Source organism: Engraulis encrasicolus, chromosome 23 (assembly GCF_034702125.1).
Source record: "Engraulis encrasicolus isolate BLACKSEA-1 chromosome 23, IST_EnEncr_1.0, whole genome shotgun sequence".
Lineage (NCBI taxonomy): Eukaryota > Metazoa > Chordata > Actinopteri > Clupeiformes > Engraulidae > Engraulis > Engraulis encrasicolus.
The window spans coordinates 12,448,159-12,473,414 of NC_085879.1; the positions used below are offsets into that span (position 1 = coordinate 12,448,159).

Consider the following 25,256-nt stretch of genomic DNA (forward strand, 5'->3'; position numbering starts at 1 on the left):
TGTGCACTCCAAGGAACTTGGTGCTGCTCACTCTCTCCACAGCATCGCCGTCGATGATCAGTGGTGGCAGTTGTTTTTGGACCCTTTGGAAGTTGACAACAATCTCCTTGGTCTTGTTGACATTCAGCAGGAGGTTGTTGTCTTTGCACCATCTGGCCAGCAGGTCTACTTCTTTTCTGTAGTGAGTCTCATCGCCCTTGGTGATGAGGCCCACCAGTGTTGTATCATCCGCAAACTTCACTAGATGGTTAGTGCTGTGGGTCGTTGTGCAGTCGTGTGTCAGCAGCGTGAACAGCAGGGGGCTGAGAACACAACCTTGCGGAGCCCCCGTGCTCAGGGTCAGGGTGCTTGAGGTGTTGTTCCCTACCCGTACTGCTTGTGGTCTTTGCATCAGGAAGTCCAGCAGCCAGTTGCAGAGGGAGGTGAAGAAACTAGGTTTGTCCAGTTTTCTGATGAGTTGTTGTGGTATTATGGTATTGAATGCTGAACTGAAGTCAATGAACAGCATTCTCACATATGAGAATGGATTTGAATTGTAATATGATAAAGTAGGCTAATATGATACAGGCCTACCTATTACAGTACAGATCACAATGGAGTACACTTATGGTGTAGGTCTCCTGTCATTGAGCCTATTAAAGTAGTCTACTTACCATCACTCCATATTCCATATTTTTTCTTCCATTCTGTTGAGCATTCTGATGTCTGTAGGCTACAACCTGTTTCACCAAAGTCCCTCTAGGCTCTGGTTTTCTTATGATGTCTCTATAGCCTAGTGCAGTGGTTCCCAACCTTTTTCTTAAGGGACCCATGCTTTTACTATTGTAAGCTTTGGTGACCCAGCGCCCGCATGAGAGGAAGTCACTTGATACGCTCTGTCTCCTCCGAAAACTCATTTTAGTCATCATTTTATTCCTCAATTCGTCTTTGTTCAAAAACAGAATAAATGTTTAATGTAGCACTTAAATTTTGTTGCTTCTATGCATTTGTCATTTATTCAACATGGGCTACATATGGTATTAAAATTAAACCCCTTAAAACTCAAGAGGGCTTCGCGACCCCCCGTGGATCTTTGGCGACCCATAGGTTGGGTCCCGACCCATAGTTTGGGAACCACTTGCCTAGTGCACAGCTTGCTGTGATAATGGGTGGAGTCATATCTCGTTAACCCTTTCCCCTCCTGACTGATTGATATCAGGTGTCTTGGCCTACCAAAAAAAGGCCATTGTCAACAAAGTGGGCTGGGCATATTATGATAACATAGGCCTACTAAGCTGCTGTTTTCACAATATTTTGCCACTCAAATAACCAAGGCACAAGGGTGTTTATGACCCCTTCCACTTGAAGCATACAGATAATAGATCACATAAAAACTTCTTGTATTACAGAGACTATCAAACGATAATGCTGTATGTTGTGTTTTGATGGGTATAAAGGAAGAGGCGTTATGTATAAAATATAAAACTTTACTTAAATAATCGCAAAGTTATAGAACAGTGTACAGTAAGCAGGAGTAAGTAAGGTCCGTGACCGGTATCTGTAGAGTAGAGTCTTCTTCTGACCCGCAATGTCACTGTACAGTCCTTTTGGTGCCACGTATGCCACCTAGTGGCACTTGAGGACACAACACTGTAGTTTTATGTGTTGCACATTTTATAACTGCATAAAACACTACAACTCCCGTGAGGCAAAATCTCGCCCATCCCGCCCATCAATTTTTGTTTCCTGACGAGCTCACAGCCTGACCAATTACAGTGGGCTATCGTAGCGTTTCTATGTGGGTTTCTAGGAAGTAGAAAATCTGAGATCCACCTCCCACATGTGAACTCTTCTTTCGCACCACGCGTTGCCCGTGGTACGGAACCGGCAAGGAGAAGCAACGTCACATAGCAGACGAACGACACAAAATCGCGGCGTCCGTAGCGCAGAAAACCCCCAAGTGGTGCGGCGGAGCCCGAAGAAGGTAAATATTTGTATTAGTTCTTGTGCCAAACAAGTCAATGTATAATTTGAACGCACAACACGGTTGATAAGCAAACTAAAGGTTGGTAGAAAATGTGGTAGTCAATGGGGTGGACGCTAGGGCCTGGGGAGAACGAGGCCTAGTTTTGCCGCGCACTTTACTGACACCGTCAGCCGGTGTTGGGTCTTTTCATCCCGGGCTCTTGTCTACTCCAGGTGAGACCAGCGAGGAAGTAGCTAAATATATTAGGGTAGATGGTGGACATACGTGAAACTCTGCACCGTTGACTTAATCTGGTCAATAACCCGTGCTCTTATGACAGTAAATCGACAATAGTTGTGCTGTTTTAACATAAACTGTGTTCATTTTTCCTTAGCGATTACAGCAGGAAAGATGGCGGACGATCCGAGCGCGGCGGACAGGAACGTGGAGATATGGAAAATCAAGAAGCTGATCAAAAGTTTGGAGGCAGCCAGAGGGTATGTAAACAAACAAAAATAATGATGTATGCTGTTTGGGTTCGTCAACATTGTTTGTTGGTGGAAATCGTGCAACGGGCAGACTGAGAACTCAGCTGTTGTAAAGGGCCCTGGATTTGGGAGGAGTAGGCAACCGGCGAGTGGGGTGCAGCCACGAGACTTCATGGTATAGATTTTGGATTAGACTTGTTTGGTGGTGTTCTGGACAAAGGTTGTGTTGATACTGTTTACATTGACATGCTTGGGGCTATTTTATTCATAAAGATGATTATTAGGTATGGAGGGCCGCGAGAGGCCAATGGAGGCCCTTTTTTCACGCGATTCATGTCACGCTGTGGTCTTTCAATTAACGCTAACTTTGCCCATTTCGCATGAAACCCTCGTTTTGGAGTTGCGAGCTGTCACAGCATTGTTATGACCATGTCGTTTATCACCGCGTATGTGTGATATTGCAATGCTGCCAGATGAATTGCGCCATGTTAGCGTAGCTACCTTTAGCCTGTCGGCAGAACTAGCTTCAGTGGTGACAATCTCGTCGCATGTTGCACGCTTTTTTGTCACACCGGCAGAAACTGGTCGTGTGGCCTTGGGTCCCTTAATATGACTTGTAAAGCAAGGCATTCGGTTTTAATCAACCTGGTTTGTAGTTAAAGTATGCTGCTTTTATACCCATCAAGTTTGAACATGAATACATTGTAGCACCATGGCTCAAGAAGAGCATATTCCATATACTAGCATTACCCATTGGGAAACTTGTGTAGTTGTCCTCACCCTGAAAATGTAAATTGGAAGTAATAGAACACATCCCTTTTGTTGAGTTTCCATTGAATCCAACGCCTTCCAGAAATATCACTAAGTTATCCAGATATAATTATGCCGTCGCCTGGCCATAAACGTGGATCTCTCTGCTCACTTGTGGTCAAGTGTCAGATGTTCAGATGTATTACTGCTACCCTCGAATATGTGCTGTTTATTCGGACTTAATTACCAATGTGAAGTATGTTTTGGGACTGTCAGACAAATATTTTTGTCTGCATGTTAAGAGGCAAGTTCTTATAACCCGAAACTGCCTAAACCAAACAAAGAGAAAGGACGACAAGTCACGACAAGCCTGACAAGCTTGTGATTGTCAGGGGTACATTTTCCATTGTACAACATTGTCAGGACGGTTGTAGGTGATGAAATTACTGGCTAACGACGGTGGTACAGTGCTAGCTGCTCCACAATGGAAAGGTCTCCCTGGTGCGTAAATGCAACGTCAGCGAGACCGGTGTTTCACCTCCTTTTTGACGGGTAGCATGTGTGTAGAGAAGGTACAATGAGTCATTATTATGAAGTCCTTCACGCAAGGTCGTGTCAGGGCTGTGTTGTTGTGAACTATATCCACTATGTGCTATAGCAGATGTGTTCTGCGTCAAACTATGTTATGTCATACCTCCATTCAATGAATTGGCTGGTCTTGTGACCTAGTTTTGACCAAGCATAGTTTTGGGTCCCTTCTTTTACTAGCAGGTGTCAAATAACCATCAAGTGTGCCACTAAACTTATGCATGCGTGCTGAAGCAAACTTTGTAGTAATACACCCTTCTCTTTTGGATTATAATTAGTATAAAAATGTACAATAAATGGGTTTGTAGTCCAAAGTTAAACAATGTCCTTGTAATTACACACAGGTTTATAGGCATGTCTGGACTAATCTGAGACTTTTTTTTCTCTGGAGTAATTGCTATGAAAGTTACCTCTCACGCTGTTGCTGTCACAGCAGCAATAATTTGTTTCATAATTAAAATAAGATTATTAAAAGTTAATGTCTCTTGGTTGTGTAAGTATGACGTAGCACGTCTTCAGTGTGGATGGCAATGTCTTGAGTACCATCCAAGTTTGTATGCAGTTGCATGAAGTATCGGTAATATCAGAAATTTAACACCCAAGAACATCTCTGCACTTAACTGACATCCCATAAGTCACTGTCTGGTCCCCAGACTGGTCCCTAGACACACAGCATTCTTGGCATCTCTCCATTAAAGCAAGAATTATTAACATTGATATTGAACAATAATAACCATAACTTGCATACTTAAAAATTGTAATAAATAATATCTAATTCTGCGTCTTTCCTCATTCATCTATTGAACAGGAATGGTACCAGTATGATCTCCCTCATCATCCCGCCCAAGGATCAGATCTCCAGAGTGTCCAAGATGTTGGCAGACGAGTTTGGCACGGCCTCCAACATCAAGAGCAGAGTGAACAGGCTCTCCGTGCTCGGAGCCATCACCTCTGTACAGCAGAGGCTCAAACTCTACAACAAAGGTGACTGGCTTGTTTTAGTGGACCTAAAATTAGTGTTGGTTTAAATTGTGGTGTAGAATAAAGGAACAGAGGTCATAACCCCCCTTGTAGCAGAGTTGCAACAAAGGTGCCCCGCTTTTTGGTAGTGTAGTTTATTGATTTACTTAAGTGTACCCATGCCCATACCACATGCTGTCATGTCCCTACAGCAGAAGTTCAGATGGTGGACTGCTCAGGATGACCTCGGTTACACAGGGACGCGTACTTTTAGAAAATCGCCCTGTATCGAAAGTGATTAAGGCATGCCTGTTGCCTGGTCATTGATAACGCAGGAAGAGGGAATCGAAAGTCTTTTCCCGTGTTTGCTGGAACATCAGTTTCCCCCAAACCCTGTATCTTTCAAACATTTTTTTGTTTTGTTTTTTTGATCCTTCACTTTACTTTGCAGCTTCCAAAAGAAGTCACATGTAATGGCCGTAGGGCGCGATCATACAGACCGCGGATTTCTGCCTATAATCTGCGATGCGCGTCCAGCTGATTAATCAGAAGTGACTACACCAAGCGCGGATCCACTGCCCATTCGAATGCGGTGAATAGGCAACGTAACGACTCAACTGTCACTCGCAACGTAGCCTTATCGGTGGTGTTGTGAAAACATACACAAAATGCTTTGTCCATTCATCTATGTAAAATGAATAGAAGACAAGCTCTTTTCTTGCTCTCCTAACGTTGGATAGTGAATCTGATATGAATGTTGATAACGGTCTCCTATCGAACATCTGGAAATCCGCCGCGGGTTATCTGCCTTGAGTTGAACTTTTTTCAACTCAATCCGCCCAGCGTGGAGAGGCGGAGAATACGCAACCCGCTTTGCGCTGATATTAGACGCGTAATCCGCTCATTTTCATTGACAAACAATAGAACACATCCGCCTCCTAATGTAAAATGTTTGATCGCGCCCTTAGTCTAGATAAAAATTATTAGTTTAGTTTAACAGGTATTCCACTCTTTACCAAATCTGTATCAGCGTTACAATCAAAGTGACTTGTTCGTTCTTAGTGTAGCTAAACTAATTGATTGAATTAGTAGTATTAGTTTAAATCAGGGGTGGGGAACCTTTTTCATTCGAGGGGCCACTTCAAATTCCTACAAGGGTCATAAAAGTCCTCCGAGGGCCGTACTATGAACACAAATCAGGACTTCCCCATGCAATTTAGGCCTATATGGAATGTGGACACCTTTAAAACAGTCCCCACCTTCTCTAGGTCCCCTGAATATAACTTAATTGTAAAGATTCCTTTACAAAATATGTCATATTTCATGTGAAGTTGCATAACATTAATAGAGGCCATTTTATCCAGCCCCCGATATCATTTAAATTACTATTAATTGAAGTTTACGGACACAGGCTCATCCATACCTGAGTTGTAACAAAGGTGAAAAGGTGTCTCACTTTTTAAGTGCAGTTAGTTATTAGTTGAATCAAAGGATATTAGCCATGCTTATAACACACAGATCTTGTACCAGAGTTACAGCAAAGGTGACTTGCACGTTTTGGATTAATTTACTGTTTCAATGAAAGTTCCATGCACACATTAATTTATGTCTTTTTCAGATATTAGGAAAATAGACATGTAGGCTATTGACCGCGCTTCCTATCCACTACGACACTTTATTACTGAATGACTGTACTATTTTAGTAGCGTATTGTACAATGTGTACACATTATGATGCCAGTCAGTTTTGGCCTGGTCTTGTAAGTTTGAATGTCTTGAAATGTCTTTTTATTGAAACCCTGAAAAAGCGTTTCATTGTTGTAGAACGTCCATTAGGGCATGCACGTGGTGATGGGGATAAAGAAAAAAGGAGAACTTCCTTGTTTTAAACAGGAAGACGGAGCATGTACAGACCGATTGTGACAGGGTACAGATAGGGAGGTTGCCTTTTGTCTCAGGGAGGTCAAAAATATACTCAGAAAAGTTATGTGCAACTACACCTGTTCATAGGAAAGGATTATGGGGGCAGTCAGGGTCTAAAAGCAATCATAACTGGGATGTGTGTATATTTTGTAACTTCAGCAGTGGTCTGTGGTTGACTCTTGCACCACAGTGGGTTTACATACAGTGTTGAATCTCGCCCTCAAACCCGTGCCTGCAGTTCACCTAGGGAGCGCTGTCGAGACAGCAGAGCTCATAAGGCTGGCGCTAATAACTGACAATTGTGCTCGCTGTCTGCTGAAACTTGACAATATTACTGTAAGTTCTGAGAAACCAATGTGAATTTCAATGAAATGTACAATAACCTGGGAATTATGTCCTTCTGATTTCCTACAGCGTTGGCATTTATGAGTCAGGCTCCGCTAGCATCTTGCTAACAAAATTGCTTTACGGTCGTCGTGATCACAGCAATGCAGCCGGCCGACCAATCTAAACGCAGTGTGTGAAGCCACTCGTGACGTCATATTGACAATAAAGACGTATTTTACAAAGATCCAGCAAGTTTAAACATTCAAACTAACTGCTGTTTGAAAGGATAATCTATCCTGCCTTTTGGAAAAATAAAATGAAACGATGATACCAATTCTCTCCCAAAGCAATGGCAGCATCGTGGTTGAGCTCCATGCAACCCCATTCATTTCAACAGCCTCTGCGCTCCTTGGCGCTCCTCTGCGCTGTCTGGATGGCGCCACTTAGTGGACAGTACCACCCGGAAAAAGTAGCGAGATTCCTCTCTCGTATTACCCATAAACTCTCTCTGCTTGCACTCTTCCACCTTTTTTTCCTTCCTTCCAAAGTGCTGACAATCTCTCTTCTTTTCCCCCCACAGTTCCCCCTAATGGTCTGGTGGTGTACTGTGGTACCATCGTCACGGAGGAGGGCAAGGAGAAGAAAGTCAACATTGACTTTGAGCCTTTTAAACCCATCAACACCTCTCTCTATCTCTGCGACAACAAGTTCCACACCGAGGTGAGAGGGGCTCCATGTGCGTGTGTGAGGGAGTGTGTGCGTGCCAGTGTGAGGGAGTGTGTGCGTGCCAATGAATTTGTGCCTTCTACAGTATGCTGTGTAGGCTATGTGCTTGTGTGTGTGTGTCTGTGTCTGTGTCTGTGTATGTACGTGTGTTTCTTTGCCTTTGCTTTGGCAGCTGTCGACATTCTTCTCTTGAGTTCATCTTCCTGTTCATTATTAAAGCCAAAGCCTGTGGTAATCTCTGCTGCGTGTCTCGTGTTTCTCTCTCCTGTCCCCCCACCCCCCCTGCAGGCGCTGACAGCACTGTTGTCCGACGACAGCAAGTTTGGCTTCATTGTTATTGATGGTAGCGGCGCACTCTTCGGGACCCTGCAAGGGAACACCAGGGAGGTGCTACACAAATTCACCGTGGATCTCCCCAAGAAGCACGGTAAGGTGTTTTTTTTCAGGGCCCACCGTTTCACCATCTCTACACAGACTTATCGACCACCAAAGCACCCTTTAAGGAATGTATTCAATGCCTCACCAGTGTTCTAAAGCCCTTGTAGGACTTCGGATTATTTATGATGTCATCAATACAAGCTCGCAGTTTTCACGGGGTGGCCAAACCTCCAAAGACCAAAGACAGGAAGTTGCTTGTTGTGGGATCAATGGGAGTCTTTCAAACGCTTCTGTGTACTACAGAACTCTTTGTCACCAACAGTCAGACCACCGTCCTATGCATAGTATTTATTCTTCATTGTTACAAGATTTCATTTTTGCTGGACTAGGAAGAACTGTGAAAGGACATTATGACCAGACTTGACTCTGAACACTTAATTCAGTGCACTGTCACAGTCGCAGGCAATATGGGGCAGGCCTGCTCTAAGATATTCTAGTATATATGTGTCAAAATGAAATTGGCACAGTCGTGGGCCTGAGGCTCAATAACTACTTGAGTCATCATTTTCCACTGCCCTTCATTTTGTCCTGCAAATTCAAGATATTTTCTTCTACATTTAGAATGCTTTACACTGCACTCAAACAACTTATTCATGCAAGTGGGGACCTACATGGTTCAAAGAAGACCATTCAATGTTTTGAGATTGACTTGAACACTGGGCTGTAACCAAAACTACTATTTGCATGTATAACAGACGCTAACAAGCAAAGCATCATACAGATTTGGTAGCACTCAGTCCATGAGCCTACACCTTTTAGCTCAGTGGTAACGTACCCGTGCCTCACGTGCCGAACTGGAGCGTGAACTGGAAGGTCGTGAGTTCGAGGCCCAGATGGTGGATGACCTCGGTTACACATGGACTCGTGCTTTTAGAAACTCACCCTGTATCGAAAGTGATTAAGGCATGACTGTTGCCTGGTCATTGATAACGCAGGAAGAGGGAATCGAAAGTCTTTTCCCGTGTTTGCTGGAACATCAGTTTCCCCCAAACCCTGTATCTTTCAAACATTCATTTTTGTTTTTTTGATCCTTCACTTAACTTTGCAGCTTCCAAAAGAAGTCACAGTGATTAGCATTTTCAGCATTGCAGTGGTTGGGTGGGGAGAGGGCGTACACACACACACACACACACACACACACACACACACACACACACACACACACACACACACACACACAAACCCTGTCCAAGGGCAGAATTGACTCCGTGAATTGTGTAGACTCCGACGTAAATGGAGATGTTAGCGGTCTCTGTGCTTGGGGAAAATAAAGCCCTCGCAGCAAAGTGTTGTAACAGCTGTAGCCTTACCCAGTGAATGAGCCACGCTCCTCTCTGGATATCAGTGTGTTTAATCAGGTGTGTGGGTTTTTGGCTCTATTTTTTCTGTTCCTAAAGGTACACCAGAATGTTGCTACGGTCTGATCTGGATTTAGGCATTTGCTCAGCCCCTGGCATGCGTCTTAAAGCAGCAACCAGTAACCCTGAATATCAGGCTGTAAACACATGGCGGTTTGTTCGTCCTGCTGTTTTTAATACTGATGTCTGGTTTGTTCTCTCTCTCTCTCTCTCTCTCTCTCTCTCTCTCTCTCTCTCTCTCTCTCTCTCTCTCTCTCTCTCTCTCTTCCATCCCTCCTTCTGTCCTTCCCTCCCCCAGGCAGAGGAGGGCAGTCTGCGCTGCGTTTTGCCCGTCTGAGGATGGAGAAGCGGCACAACTATGTGCGGAAGGTGGCGGAGACAGCGGTGCAGCTCTTCGTGTCCAACGATAAGGTCAACGTGGCCGGCATGGTGCTGGCCGGCTCTGCCGACTTCAAGACCGAGCTCAGTCAGTCAGACATGTTCGACCCGGTACGTTTGGGATCCCAGGCTCCAGAGTTATTTCCCCCCTCCCTTTATTTCCTATTAAAACATTGTACATGTTGCCCTGGATGAAGATCCTGGATGGTTCTGCCGACATCAGAGCGCAGTCGGATATGTTTGACCAGATACATTTGTATTTTTTAGCCCAGATTTCCTCCTCTTTTCCTTTAATTATTGTTACCCATTTTTACATTTCACCCTGGCACTGAATTGTGGCAGGTTCTGCTGTCTTTAAGACCGAGCTCAGCCATGTTCGACCCGGTGCTATTGTGGCCCCAGACTCAAAACTTTTTTTGTTTTCGCCCTGGTACAAGATTCTGGCTGGTTCTCCCAACTTAAAAGAATAAGCTCAGTCAGACAGGTATGTTAGTATGTTGATGGTGCAAGATTATGAAGTGTGTAGCTTAAAACTTCTAGTGTGCATTTAAACCCATCATAACATGATTTAGAAACTTAACTTTTCATAGTTCTATACAAACTCACCCTGTATCGAAAGTGATTTTGGCATGCCTGTTGCCTTGTCATTGATAACGCAGGAAGAGGGAATCGAAAGTCTTTTCCCGTGTTTGCTGGAACATCAGTTTCCCCCAAACCCTGTATCTTTCAAACATTTATATTTTGTTTCTTCTTTTGGCTGTAGTAGCTTCCAGTAGAAGTCAGAGTGATAAGCATTTTCTGCTTTGCAGAAGTGAGGGTGTGGGGTGTGGCCTCCCGTTACGTTTAATTTAGCAGAAGCCTTTACCCAAAGCGACTTTCAAAACTGTGGGAACATTCAGAGTATGCACTACGCAGGCATTACGAGGTTGATGCCGGAGACTTTTAGATTAGTAAAGCTCACTCTTTTTGTTGTTTTTGTATGAATCCTTTACTTTTTAATCATCTGTTCTTTTGTTTTGACACTGTGGGTTTTGCCTAATGTATACAATACAGTTCCGTATTATTTTCATTTTTGCCTCAGGCTGATTCAAAATGTACAGCTCTTTCAAAACTAAGCTGAACCTAGACGAACTCTGCTTTAGCAATTCTTGAGTTTAGCGCTCCCCATGTTGCGCTTATGTGGTTGCGGTCAGACACCCAGACACAGTGGTCCCTTGTAAGCGAAAAAACTTGACATGTTTAGTGTAGCACTTTGCCGTTTCAAATCTCTCCCTTTTGTACGTGTTTATGGAAGCAAAAGCCGAATCGTTGTTATTGAGTCATTTGTCTGCCAACTAGACACGCGCCAGCTTTCTTTTGATGGGTGTTTGTAGTTATTGGCCACACGGCTTGTTATTTCATTACAAGTGATTGCACTTGGAACGTTTCAGAGGTAGGCCTTACCCCTTGGTAGCTGTTTTGTGGTTGTCTAATGTGTGTTGTTCTTAGTTGTTTTTTTTTTTTTTGTCTCACTTGCAGAGGTTACAAGCGAAAGTGTTAAAGCTGGTAGACATCTCGTACGGAGGAGAGAACGGCTTCAACCAAGCTATCGAGCTATCCGCAGAAGTGCTGTCCAACGTCAAGTTTATCCAGGAGAAGAAACTCATTGGTAGGTGCTCTGTGTGTGTGTGGTTTTTTTTTTGCATGTCAGGTTGTGTCTTCATGATTCCTACGCTAAAGCCACCATGCATACTAGCGGTTTGAGACCAAAGGCCCGTTGTCATGGAAAGTAACCTGGCTGGATTACACACAGTCGAGAATTTCCAAGCCATGAATTTTGGCTCTACCTGCAGTGGGCTTGGAGGCAGACACAGTGGGGGCTCAGTGGTGTTATCCTAACGTCAGTCCCAACCAGGCAATTTGTAGTGAAATTAGCAGCAAAGTTTGGCAACGTTTGAAGCTCCTGTGGATGCACCATGATCACAGAACATTCGGCCCAACAGTGACATCGGCATTTAATAACTACCCAACTGCTGAGGGGAAAAATACATTTTGTTCAGGTCTAGTTTATGTCTTTTTTTGTTTTGTTTGGCCGATATGACCAAGAAAGGAGCATGAAATTCTGGTTTTAAGTCGCCTGACTTTTCAGACAAGCATGAGGTGAAATATTGTTTTATATATATATTTTGATAAATAAACTTTATTTGGAAATTATAATGTAATTCCTTGCTGTAAAATGACACATTTCGTGTGCGTTTTTTCATAGAATTCTCAAACCAAGGACTGCATACATGTCAAAGCAGGGTTTTTGAGGACTAGCGATTCATTTTAATTAAATAATAAGGAGGAAAAGCGTTTTCTCCATTTGACACATTTTTGTTTGACTTTGCATACCATGTTGGAGGCCAAAACGTCCTGTATCGAAAGTGATTTTGGCATGACGGTTGCCAGATCATTGATAACGCAGGAAGACAAAATCGAAAGTCTTTTCCCGTGTTTGCTGGAACTTCCATTTCCTGTTAACCCTGTATCTTTCAAACATGTTTATGTCTTTTGTTTGTTTGGCCGGTATGACCAAGAAAGGAGCATGAAATTCTGATTTTAAGTCGTCTGACTTTTCAAATGTAACTTGCACAACCCTATAAGGCTAGGCTGATGCATTTCAATGCACCTCAATAAATAAACACGTCGTAACTAAGTAAAGGGTAAAGAAAAGTCTGTAAGTCTGGATTTAAAACTGTGATGTAGGACTTTTTTATATTTTCCAGTTACCCTGGTTAGTCATGCCAACCTCTTGCTATTTATTCTACCATCACAGGGAGATATTTCGATGTAATTGAATTCTGTTACATGTTGTGTGAAGACTTTTGTTTGTATATTGAGCTTGTGCAAACCTGTAAGTTACCAATATCCCTCTCTAGTTTCTCTTGTCAAACGGAGGTATTTTGATTAGACATAGTACTTGTAATCCTGTAGTAACTCCCTATCCCCCACGGTTTCTGCTGTAGAAGTATTTTTTTCTAATATCAGGAAACTGTTAACTCTGGGTATTTATACCAACCTCTAGCTGTTGTTTCTCCTGTCACAACACAGTGTTTCAGTGAGATACTGAAGTTGTAAACCTGTAGTAACCCTGATTATCCTCTCACTCCTGTTTCTCCTGTTCCATAGGGAGGTATTTCGACGAGATCAGCCAGGACACGGGGAAGTACTGCTTTGGCGTGGAGGACACCCTGAAGGCCCTGGAGATGGGCGCCGTAGAGATCCTCATCGTCTACGAGAACCTGGACACCATGAGATACATCCTGAGACTCCACGGGGCAGAGCAGAACAACAGCCCAGAGAATGGTAACTTTTGACAGCCGCACCTCACCTTCAAATACTGACCATCCTTTTAGTGGTGCTGTATGTATGTTTACTTCTGGGTTGGTAGTTGTATTCAATGGAAAATCTTCAGACAAGCATGAGCTGAAACATTTTGTTTTACATATTTTTTTTCCTAAATACACTTTATTTGGAAATTATAATGTAATTCCTTGCTGAAAAATTACACATTTCGTCTGCTTTTTTATGTATACAATTCTCAAACCAAGGACTGCATACACGTCAAAGCACGTTTTTAAGGAGATTATTTGTAATTAAGTGGTAAGGAGGAAAAATATTTTCTCCAATGACACATTTTTGTATTAGTTTGCTTATGTTGGAGGCCAAAACGCCCTGTATCGAAAGTGATTTTGGCATGTCGGTTGCCAGGTCATTGATAACGCAGGAAGAGAGAATAGAAAGTCTATTCCCGTGTTTGCTGGAACTTCCATTTCCTCCAAACCCTGTATCTTTCAAACATGGTTTCTCGTTGTAGCTTCAGGGAAAAGCCACAGAGATATAAATACTTGTGCTGCTTCTTTGTTGTATGTTGAGCCTGTACCCTATAAGCATTCTTTGGAATGCACTTCACTCTTTTTTTCCACTTTTCAAATGTATAATAGCCAGGGGGTACTTGGAGACAACAATGGGTGTGGGTCTGGGAGAAAAGGATGCAAGCATGGGATTTAAACTAGTCTTGACTTTGACTTGTTCACAGTATACTCTTCCCTTTTTCTCTTGTCTTCTTAGATGAGAAAACCATTTATTTGACACCTGAGCAGGAGAAGGACAAGTCTCACTTCACAGACAAGGAGGTACGTGTGTGAATAACTCTTTTGAGTTGTGTTTCCAAAACTCCCAAGGGTGAGTGTGCCTCTGACATGGCTCTGTGGTCTGTGTGTTTGTGTGCGTGTGTTCGTGCAGACAGGACAGGAGCACGAGCTAATAGAGTGCATGCCTCTGCTGGAATGGTTCGCCAACAGCTACAAGAAGTTCGGAGCCACGCTGGAAATTGTCACGGACAAGAGCCAGGAGGGATCGCAGTTTGTCAAAGGCTTTGGTGGAATCGGCGGTAGGTTAAATCTTAAGGGTTTTTTTTTACCCAGCATTTCTAGTGCTCCAGAATTTGACTCTTATTATTGTACAGCTCCCACAGAATTGTGTGTTTAAAGTATTTCTGACAACATAGTGAGGACTTTTGCAGAAGTTTTAATAAAATGAATGTAGTCCGTAATGGCTCCTGCCATTTCTTTAAATTGAAGCCGTTGGAGAGAAGGGATACAGAGTTTGGGAAAGTCTAGAGAACGCTTGAGGGACACTTAATTGGGTGGAATGGAGTTGAAGCATTGTGCAGCACATGGGTTCTTATTGTTTTCCTTTTTAGTTTTACTTTTTTCTATGCCCTAAGCTGTTAGGAATTTGTGATATTACTTTGTACTTTCGCTTGTCATACCTAATCATCTCTGTGTCATTCCTTCTCCTCTCTTCCGCTACAGGGATTCTGAGGTACAGGGTGGATTTCCAGGGCATGGAGTACCAGGGAGATGACGATGAATTTTTCGATTTGGATGACTACTAGGTAGTCGGGGACTGACATGGGGGAGACGAAATAAAGAAAGAGAATGGATGAAGAAGAAATTAATTGAAGAAACGTGGAGAGCTAAAGAGAGCGAGAGAGAGAAATAAACAAGTCTCTCAGTAGGGAGAGACTATGGACCCCTTATCAACTGCAAACACTCACACAGATACACATATTTACAAGTACATATGCTGAAGAGGAGCGGCTGCCTGCCAAGCATACGGAGAGGAAGAGAAAAGAGAGAGAACCCAGTCATGAGTAACAAAGTTTAACGCCCCAGCCTTAGAATACTCTGGATTGAACTCGCCTTTTTAGTTCAATGTATCAACTTTTTGTTTATTTGTTTTCTTTTTTTCTCTTTTAAAAAAAAAAAAGATTAAATATTGCAACAGCACGTGCCCAAAATACTCATGACCCCCGCACCCACCACCACTCATCTGGAAAAATGTTGGACTTGCTCCTCTTATACAGAAATATATATATTATATATTATATATTTTTCTTTATGTCCCTCCTCCCTTGACAGGTTCTTCTGTTCCCCATTGGTTGTTTTTTTGCATTTCTATTTCCATCTCTCTCTTTTTTTACAGGCAACCAATGCTGCTGTATTTTATGATTGTTAAGGATTTTTTTTTCTCTTTTTTTTGATTTTGTTTATTTTTACCTGGTTTTCTGTAGCGAATGGGGGACAAAGAAGTATTAAATTTGAACTGCTTAACAAAAAAAAACCAAAACATACAATTGTTCTTCATCTACTCCTGTTTTACCCCCCACTCTCCTTCTCCCAACTGCCTCCTCCTTTCCCTCTCTCAACTGGATGGCTTGCCAGCAATGCTGCATGACCAATGAAACGGAAGAGTGAGATCTTCTCTGTCCAACCAACAAGCAGTCTGTTGACAATCCTGAGCTCGTACAGAGGGAAGCCCATTATGTGAATACTCATTACCGTATGTAGCTGGCGATGCATAGCAGAAATAATGGGGAATCAGCTATGTTTCAATGAAATGCATTTCAAGTGTGCTGTTCCCTGAACAAATTTGATTTTTTGCTGTTTTCATTTTGAAGGTGCAAGGGTTCTATAAAAATAATTCAGATATGACGTATGTGGTTGTTTTTATGCTCACTTACTTGGGTGGGTGATGTGTGTATTTGGGTGAGTCAAACTGTGTGCCTGCTTCACAATATGTCAACATTGAACTTGATTGTGAAATGAATGGTTTTATTTTTTGTCTGTTTGGAATATTGGAATGTTAAGCCATCCAATTAAAAACAGGCACTGCTTTTTATTTGAAGTATCACACCAATTTCCTGTGCAGATTTCTAGATAGGTTTGTAGTGTGAATGTAGATGTCTTCAGATTGGCTTTTTGCCAGCTGATATCGTAAAATGTTTTAGTGTCATTGAATGTGGTGTTATAGCTTTTTATGTGAGTAGAAAAAAAAGCAACATTGTTGTTGGGGAAAGCCGTAGTGATCGTTTAGGCCAATCATATTGGACCATGCTTTACAAAAACACGCCTTCCATCATGGGACGCCCAATCACAAGATTGTTTTTCATAAGAGGGCGTTGAAGTGCCCTTTTTGTAGGCTTATTACAATCTCAAAACACTCCCTGCTATCAGGCTGTGACGTATACCCCGATGCGGACAGCGACGCAGGGCTGGGTTTCCATTTTCGCTTCGAGTTTCGGGCGGAACAACAATATGGAGCCGGAGATGGAAGACAAAACGCTGGAGCTAATGGTAAGTAGTTGGATGAAGGTAGAAATACAATCTCAAACCACGGCTCGATCTACGATGGTTGTAGGGATAACACTAACATGGCTGTCGTTAAGAGAGTTCAATGAATGACAAAATGTAATCGACATTCCGAAACGTCAGATGCTGAAGGAAAAGAGACAAATCAAGCGAGACAAATTCTGTCAACGTCAGTTTCAGGCCTAGGGAAGTATTCGTTTCGTTTCAGTTAACAGTATTTCGAAATAATGAAGACTTGACCTTTTTACGCGCGAAGACCAATGTGGTCACAACCAGATAACTGACCGTCGTCAGTTGTCGGGGAAAATGACAGAAATGAAGGGAGCGTCCAGTCATTGCAGTATCGCTGCGCCATTTGGCTGGTGAAGCTAGGTAGCCTCCGCTGTTATTGCCAGAGTCTTGTCTAGCAAATCTCTAATGGACAGGTAGCTGGTTTAGCTACTGGTCCCGAATATGCGTTTAAGATGGCTAACATAATACTATTAGTTTTTTCCAATAACAAACATCTTCCATCAAAGATTGTTTTCTAATGAGCCCACAAACCCGAGGATTTTTTTTTATTGCTGCGTAGAAGGAAGTGTCCACGGCTAGCAGGGTTCCAGTTAGCTCGCGGCTAGCTTGGTAAAGTAGTGATTTCTATCGCCCTCCCCTCCCTCATATCTATCCGGCAGTGTTTGAACATTATCAATACTCGCACTACAACGCATATTGTGGGATCCTATTGAACCATGTAAACAATGAATAGTGTGTATAACTTCTAATAATGTTTACAGAGCTGAATGCATCAAAAGTTTACAGTCAGGCAGTCGATGGTGGGGGTGACGTGCCGAAAAGTGAGTGCCTGCCAGAACACGAGTGCCCTCATTGAAACCAATGGAAAGCGATGACCAATTTTTCAGATAGTTTTTACCCATTTTTGCAGATAAATCCGGCACAATTTAAAATGGAAAGCCTATCAATAAAGCATCTAGATTCCTTCTGGAAGTATTACAAAGAACTGGTTACAATTTCAGTATTATTTCCATAAAAGAATCGAAGAATTGTCATAACAAATGTTACAGTTTCATTCAAATAGCTCATATTAAGTGGCGGACGAGTAATGTTTCATAAGCATAATTTTAGTTAATAAATTATGTAATTCATTCTGCAAAAAATTGTATAATTTTCTCTCAAAAAATGTCATTGGTTTCAATGAGGGCACTCGTTTTCTGGCAGGCACTCGCTTTTTGGCACGACAGGGGTGACGTTTGGAGTAGAATATAGAAGCATCACACCATAATACAAGCAAACCTTTTTACAATTGGTTTGTTATATTTTGTGAACAGCCAAGGCATTTATTTACTACATAAGCTACACACAGGTGTAATAGACAAATTTGCTTTGGTGCAGGCTCACTGAATGAGTTATTGAGGAGTGACTAAAGACAGAATTCCTAAGAACAAATTTTGTGTGGCCTATTTCATGTCGAAAAGTAGCATTTAGTGACCTTTTTAAAAATGTAGGCTTACAAAGGTCGTCTCCACTGAAAAGACGTTGCCTTAGTTTTTTTTTTAAAGCTCTTATAGACACACCTTCCTTCTTATGCACTGAAGTTCAATTGCTGCATTTAGTCCAAAGAATACTGAACTTTGAACTTCCATGGATTATGTGGCATAAGGCAAGTTGATTCATACAAAATATCAAATAGGCTACCATATGACACTGTGCACTATGTACACTTTAGCAGCTGATTCGTGTTAATTGTGTCCATTCTCTTCACAACTTTACCCACCCCACATTTTAATAACAACAATGCTTCAGTCCTCAGTGTATGTGCCTCTGTGTGTGTTGGTGTGTTTGTTCACTATACAACTGTTGGTGTCTGTGTCTGTCTGTTTGTGTGTGTGTGCGCGTGTGTGTGCGTCTGCGCTAACTGTGAGCGTGTGTTTGGCTCTAATACTGTTTTTTCCCCTCACTTCCCTCACTTAATTCCTTTTCCTTTCTTCTCCTCCTCCTCCTACTTGGTACCCCTTCACATATTTGTCCCACTCCATTTCTCCTCTTTTGTTCACTCACTTCTGCCTCACCTCTTTTTTTTTTTCTCCACTCGAATAAAATCTGATCCACTCTTTTTCTTGCCCATCTCCCGGCTTTCACTTTCTTTCTTTTTATCTCTTTCGCAACCTGTCTCACATGGTCACTCAACTGCCTCTTGTTCCTGTCCCTTTTCCTGCTCTCCTACCCCTCTTTCTCCCTCACCCCCTCTCTTTTCCTCTCTCTTTCCCTTTCTTTCTCTCTCTCTATCTCTCTCTCTCTCTCCCTCTCTCACAGTGCTCTGTGCCTCGCTCTCTCTGGCTGGGCTGCTCCTCGGTGGCAGAGAGTTTGTGTGCACTCAGGTGCCTGCAGAGCCTTCCCTCCTCCCGGGCCCACAACCAGGTTCTACTCTCCTCCTCCTCCTCCCTCCTCTTTCCTCCTGTTCCTCACTCCTCCTCTTCCCTAATCCTCCTCTCGAAAAAGAAAAGACCCTTTCCACCCTCTCACGTCCACCCCCTCAACACCGCTCCCATCTCCTTTCCTCTCCATCCCAAACCCCCCTTCCTACTGTGCCTAGTCCCTTGCCTCTTTTCTGCCCCCCTGTTCCTACCGCCCTCCCCAGACCACTACCACAACCCAACCCCCACCACCCATGCCAGTGCACCATGCGAGTCAGTCTTGCTACCCCCTTTTGGTTCTGCAGGATGTATCCTTCTCTGGCTCTTCACTGGTAATGATGGGTGTACTGTCCAGGGCCCCATTGGTCGTTAGTTAGTCTCTCTCTCTCTCTCTCTCTCTCTCTCTCTCTCTCTCTCTCTCTCTCTCTCTCTCTCTCTCTCTCTCTCTCTCTCTCTCTCTCTCTCTCTCTCTCTCTCGTGTGCACTTAATCCCCCTCTCTCCCTCCCTTTCTCTCTCTCTCTCTGTCTTTCCCCGCTCTCATTCTCCCTTCCTCTCTCCAACTCGCTCTCTACTCATCTCTCGTTTATGGGTGCCACATCAGATTTATTATTTAATGTGAAGTCAGTGCTCAGCCGTGGAGGAGAGGAGAGTAGCGCTGCAAAGTTACAGCTTTTTGTCTCTCTTCTCTCTCTCCTGAGTCCCTTTACGCTTGTAAATGTCTGACGCAGCATCTTACAAAGACATTTGCGCATCGTGGAAGTGGGTTTAATGTGTATATAAATATATAAAATATAACCTAACATCTATGGGCACGTGACCTCCAAATGCAGTGGAGCAATAACAAAATGGCTGTGTAAAGTCCACTGAGAAGTTCAACTGCATTGGCGTTGATTGTTAAGTCACCTGTGCTGACTGTGCGTATCAGCAAGGGTGTGGCCCACAGGCTGGGTTCTTACCTCCGTGGCGTAGTAGTCTGTAGGCGGAGTGACATAACTGTCACGGTACCACCCGTGTGTGTGTTTTACGTTTTTTTTTAAAATGTGGACCCATCAGCTACCTGCTCGTCTGGCTGTAGTCGGCAGATACCTGCCTACTTGCATAGCTCACCTCCCACCAGCCTGCTTTCCCCAACCCAGCCCGACTTTCACTTCACTCCCAACCCCTTTCTCTGTCTCTCTCTCATTCATTGTTTGCCTCTCCTCCTCCCCACCTACCCATCCACCCACCTGCCTGGCCGCCTACGCAACTCGTCTGCCTGTCTGCTCGCTTGCTCGTTTGCCTGCTTTGCCTGTCAACTTTTAAACGATGCTGTCCAATGCTTTCCGCCCCCACCTCTCCCCGCCCCCAGTTGATTTTAGTGCTTGCTGCCGTGTCCTGCTTGTGCGTGCGTTTGTGTGAGTCGGCGTGTACATGAGTTTGTATGTGTGTGTACTGTTTGTTTGTTTGTTTTAACCTTCTGTCTAGGCTGCCTCCTCTGCTGCTGTCGTCCTTGTAATTTGTTTGTCTGTCTGCCTGTTTGTTATTGTTTTGGCCTGAGTCGTCCGCTTCACCCAAACACTAGACAGACAGACAGGGCCTCTTGTCGTTTGAAATGCCCAGTTTGTTTGTGCAAACATGCTGACATGGCTCTGTGTGTGTGTGTGTGTGTGTGTGTGTGTGTGTGTGTGTGTTTTGAGAGGCCTTCAAGCTACACTTCTGCTGGCTGGAGTGTTTACACTGGGCTATGTTTCATGTGGAACTACACCGACAGGTTTTGTGTATGTGCCGAAGGTGGAGGTGGGGGGGGAAGTTATCGCAGAAGCTATTTTGATTTTGCTACGCCGTGGCAGAGATCGTATCTCACTGGGCGTAGACCAAACGGAACAGAATGTGATGTTTCCCGTCGTCCTCGTAGACACGACATGGCAGACAGACACACAAACCAACCCAGGATGCAACCTGATTTATCATAAACACTCTGCAATCCAATTTCTGAATGACAAGTCTGATCACAGCACCAGGCCAGACGGATGGTTTTGAATGTTGGGAATTCAGTCTGATGATGGACCAACATGATGTGCTGTTCTACATTTTATAGTTCCTATTCATGCAAGTGCATTTTTCAGAGAGCTTAAGGCTCTGAAGTGTATCCTCAGTGTGTTGTTCTGTTGTTGAAGTGTTACTGTTACTGCACTATAGAGTAATATCTTGTTGAGGATCAAATATCAATTTCAAGCTCACATTTCTCTTAGCCCTAGACCTTGGTGTAGGTTATCCGGCGAATCCTCAGTTGGTGACTGTTGGAAATGGAAATGGTGTTCCTTTGCGGATGCCGTATGGGAAATGAAGAGAAGGGATCAAGGTCATTTGCTTCACAGTTATAGTTAATGCGATTAAAATTACAGTTAATGCCTTGCTCTATTTAGTGCTCCCTATCAAAGCACACTCATGGTTATTGTCCATTTTTGGCATGCTTTGAGAAGACTGAGTCTGTGCTGAAGAGAGTGGTGACCATCTCAGTGTCTGGAGTCTTTAAAATCCATGGTCATTATGAAACGGTGGCTGGCCTTTCCTTTGGCTTGCCAGTGATGATGATCATTATTAGCTTAGCTGACCTAGAGCTGTAGTTAAATGTGGTAATTAAGGGCTGCCTAGGATGAGGAGGTTGAATGGAGTTTTCAAATCACTGCAGCGCTGTCTAACAATGGCCGAGTGGTCATTTCATCTTCTGCACCCTGAGTCCCTTTATAGATACAGTTATCTCTCTCGGAAGCAAGTGTGCATTTCAGGAACGGAAATGGGTACCAGATATCAGACAGATTAAGGATAAATGTGAAAGTGGCTGATGGGTTTCATACTCAGAATGATAAATCAACCGTTATACCGTTCTGCTGAGCGGCTGGCTAAATCCCCCATTAAGTATTTCTCATTGTCTGGCGGTAAAATCCACTTCTCACACTAATGTCACTACTAAAGCCAATAATTTAATTTTCTCTGCTGCTGTCGCAGTCCGTCTGTTGTGACAAGGCTGTCTTGGGCCTCTGCTGCCTAGTAACTAGCATCCCTCGAAGATGCTGTCCGCTGGCTAGGTCATTCTGTTCAGACAGCAGCACTGCACAGTGCAGAACAGCTGATCTGAGAACAGAACAGACAGATGTTCAGGATGTGAGATGGCACAGATCCACAGAGCGAGCACATTTTCCGAGACATGCACCTACAGTATCAATAGGGGCACATACAGCACTTACAGTGGTCCAACGTCTTCAAGGGGGTGTCTGTAGCACCAGAGAATGCTACTTGCGCTGTGGGGAAACGATCAACCAGATCCTAATGCCGTCCCTGTTGCTTGTGCCTCATCTCTTGGTTTTGCTCCATTCTCGTCATTCCTCATTTGCCTGTTGTAATGACCCCATCATCCTGCCAATTGCCTGCTCTACAGATCCTCAGCTTGTATTCCGGTAGTCCATAGCAACTCGCTCACCCCCTGCCCTCCTTCCCTCCCTCTCTCCCTCCCTTCCTTACCCACCCTCACTTCTCCACTCCGCCACTCCACACCTGGACTCATCTAGTCTCATACTCAAACTGTGTTGTATTCTCTCTCCCCCACCCTCCCTTCTCTCTCTTTCTCTCGCATAGACCATGACCACCATGGACCCCCAGAATCACTCAGACGACCTTTCGCCAAAGAAGACCACATCACTCAAGGTCTGTGTTACAGTATCAGGTGATGTGTAGGATGTGGATCTGTGCAATGCTGCTTGAATTTCCTCAGGGATCAAGTATCTCTGCTCTACCTCTCCTTGACTTTGATTAAATAAATGCTTCCTGGTTAAGTATCCTGACTCTAGGCAAAAATATATTTAAAACAAAATGAGAGTTTGGTGTCTAAACTGTAAATTCAGACTGAGGATGGCAAATGCAGAAAAAGCAGTGGAAGAAATTGGCGAGAAGACAAAGCATTTACCATCTAGGCACCCTCACAGAAAAGCTTTAATAGTCAGGCTAGATCATGTTTGATCAGTTAAAAACTGCCAATATGTTTTGTCCTGGACTTTTCTTAACCCTAGTCATGATTTTATTAGTTGATTTCAACCACGTAATCATTCATTGATTCATTTATTCAGGCAATCACCTGGTTAAATTTGACAGGTCAAACCAGGTCATTTGTCATATGTGCCACTGCATTGTAACTTCACTAATAACGTTTTATTTTTTCTCCCCATCTCCTCCGGCTCCCTGCGTTTAAAGATGGGTGGCAACGGAGTGGTGGCCGGCTCGCGGAAGAGGCCGTCGCAGGGCAACTTTGACAAGGAGAAGGACGTGTGCATCCAGCTGTTCGACCAGTGGTCGGAGGGCGACCAGGTGGAGTTCGTGGAGCACCTCATCTCGCGCATGTGCCACTACCAGCACGGACACATCAACTCCTACCTCAAGCCCATGCTCCAAAGGGACTTCATCACTGCACTGCCAGGTACGCACACGCCCAACACATGCATACGGATGCACAGATGATCAGATCAACTCCAAGACCAGGTCCAGCACTGCATTGCCAGACAAACACAGACACATAGGCATGCATGCGCACATGTGCAAACACACACACACAAACACATGCGCAACCACACACGCTTGTGCGCGTATACACGCACAGTAGAATGTAAGTGGCTGCTCAATTTTATCTGTCCTATTGGCTTTTATTCCTTTATCAGTAAAAGAATATTGAACTGTGACAATGCCTAAGCTATCGGCAAACCTATTGTGTTGGTAAAACAACTTTTTATCAGTAGCAACCAAATCGCCAATAACACTATCTGCCACTCACTCTTCTCTTCCCCCTGCCCCCATCCCTCTCTCTTCCTCTATCCTTCTCTCCTCCTCCCCGTAGCGCGAGGCCTGGACCACATAGCGGAGAACATCTTGTCGTTTCTGGATGCGCGGTCGCTGTGCTCGGCCGAGCTGGTGTGTAAGGAGTGGCAGCGGGTCATCTCCGAGGGCATGCTCTGGAAGAAGCTGATCGAGCGCATGGTGCGCACAGACCCCCTCTGGAAGGGCCTCTCCGAGAGGCATCAGTGGTGAGTACCACCTGTAGACATTATAATGAGAACATAATGAGGATGATACAATAAGTAATACAGATATTAGTAATGAAATGGCTATAAAAAATGTAAAATAACTACAAATATAAATGGATGATGATGATGATAAGCTATGCACTGTACTATTATGTTATAATTACTACAATTGAAATCACTGAAGCTACAATGTTTCTTTCAGAACAGCACATTCTATTCTGTATATAATCAAACTAGCCACCCATTTGCCAGCCATGTTGACTCACCAACACAGTCACACACACACATGCAGGGCACATGCCACAGATTCTGAATGTTGTGCTTAGACAGGAGCTGGAGTAGGTGTCCTGTTGAAACAGTCAGGCTCTCCCACATATCCTGTACTAAGACGCTCCCATGTTTCTCAAGCAAACAGAAAATAAGCTATTGTGGTTTGACTGGCACAAAAGAGGCATTTAGTGCAGCCATTAATGCAATCATTAATGCAAGCGTTGACAGGGCAAATAAGCCGTTTTAATGTACCATAAGAGCTTGTAATGCCACGCTCAGTCACACATGCATTAGGTGGGGCCAATGGGAGCTGTGGTTCCAGGATATTGCACTGGCCACGTTTGCACTCGGGATGAAACATGACCCATTTCACTTGCCGGTAAATTGGCCTAAGTCTTAAGCTGTGTAATTATGGATTTGCAGCGCAATTGTTGTAGGAGGTGGAATTGTTGGGGCTTGTCATGTGTGTGAAACCCGGAGTTCAAAAGACATGAACACACACACGCACGCACGCACGCACACACACACACACACACACACACACACACACACTCACTCATGTACACAATGTAAACAACACAGTTCACGACCTACACACCATCCACTCGCATCCACTACATACTACGCAAGATACACGAAACAGAGTGACCCCTGTTCTATCAGTATTCCCCAATGAAATATGACAACAGCTACACATACACGCAAGAATTACTACAGCCAATCAGATGTCACACGAGCCTAAGAACGCGAGCCGCTGAATGAAACCAAGGCGCAAGGATTGTTTCAGTCTCTTTGACAACCATCATCTGAGCCAGCCACTTGCTGTTTGGAAACTTTATCATCATCGTTATAACCGTTAACAACATCAACATTTTTTGAGCATCACCGGACAGTGTGGAAGATCACGACAGTAAGAACATCATCAAGAGCCACATGTTAGCTGACAGCCACGTCGGTAAGACAACT

At 43.8% G+C, this 25,256-nt stretch overlaps 2 protein-coding genes and 5 non-coding genes across 7 annotated transcripts in view; all 7 read left to right on the forward strand.

The window, feature by feature from the left end:
• The first annotated feature begins 1,830 nt into the window (after positions 1 to 1,830).
• Positions 1,831 to 16,099, forward strand: LOC134440604 (eukaryotic peptide chain release factor subunit 1). Its single transcript, XM_063190724.1, has 11 exons — positions 1,831 to 1,963; positions 2,340 to 2,442; positions 4,580 to 4,755; positions 7,561 to 7,700; positions 7,995 to 8,133; positions 9,801 to 9,991; positions 11,399 to 11,528; positions 13,031 to 13,207; positions 13,973 to 14,037; positions 14,147 to 14,294; positions 14,719 to 16,099. Exons 2-11 carry the CDS (start codon positions 2,357 to 2,359, stop codon positions 14,799 to 14,801), a joined length of 1,335 nt encoding a protein of 444 aa, XP_063046794.1. The 5' UTR covers positions 1,831 to 1,963; positions 2,340 to 2,356; the 3' UTR covers positions 14,802 to 16,099.
• LOC134440706 (small nucleolar RNA SNORA71) lies at positions 5,013 to 5,140 on the forward strand. The gene has a single exon (XR_010033005.1). It is a non-coding gene; the product is annotated as a small nucleolar RNA SNORA71 (small nucleolar RNA).
• Positions 9,026 to 9,153, forward strand: LOC134440718 (small nucleolar RNA SNORA71). Its single transcript, XR_010033016.1, has one exon. It is a non-coding gene; the product is annotated as a small nucleolar RNA SNORA71 (small nucleolar RNA).
• On the forward strand, positions 10,486 to 10,613 carry LOC134440721 (small nucleolar RNA SNORA71). The gene has a single exon (XR_010033019.1). It is a non-coding gene; the product is annotated as a small nucleolar RNA SNORA71 (small nucleolar RNA).
• LOC134440719 (small nucleolar RNA SNORA71) lies at positions 12,273 to 12,400 on the forward strand. The gene has a single exon (XR_010033017.1). It is a non-coding gene; the product is annotated as a small nucleolar RNA SNORA71 (small nucleolar RNA).
• LOC134440720 (small nucleolar RNA SNORA71) lies at positions 13,575 to 13,702 on the forward strand. Its single transcript, XR_010033018.1, has one exon. It is a non-coding gene; the product is annotated as a small nucleolar RNA SNORA71 (small nucleolar RNA).
• A 106-nt stretch (positions 16,100 to 16,205) lies between the features above and the next one.
• Positions 16,206 to 25,256, forward strand: part of LOC134440605 (F-box and WD repeat domain-containing 11-B) — a 35,173-nt gene continuing 26,122 nt past the window's right edge. Inside the window, exons 1-4 of the mRNA XM_063190725.1 lie at positions 16,206 to 16,542; positions 22,585 to 22,653; positions 23,197 to 23,419; positions 23,834 to 24,020. Coding sequence (XP_063046795.1) covers positions 16,441 to 16,542; positions 22,585 to 22,653; positions 23,197 to 23,419; positions 23,834 to 24,020 — 581 coding nt within the window. The 5' untranslated portion in view covers positions 16,206 to 16,440. The remainder of the gene's footprint in view (positions 16,543 to 22,584; positions 22,654 to 23,196; positions 23,420 to 23,833; positions 24,021 to 25,256) is intronic.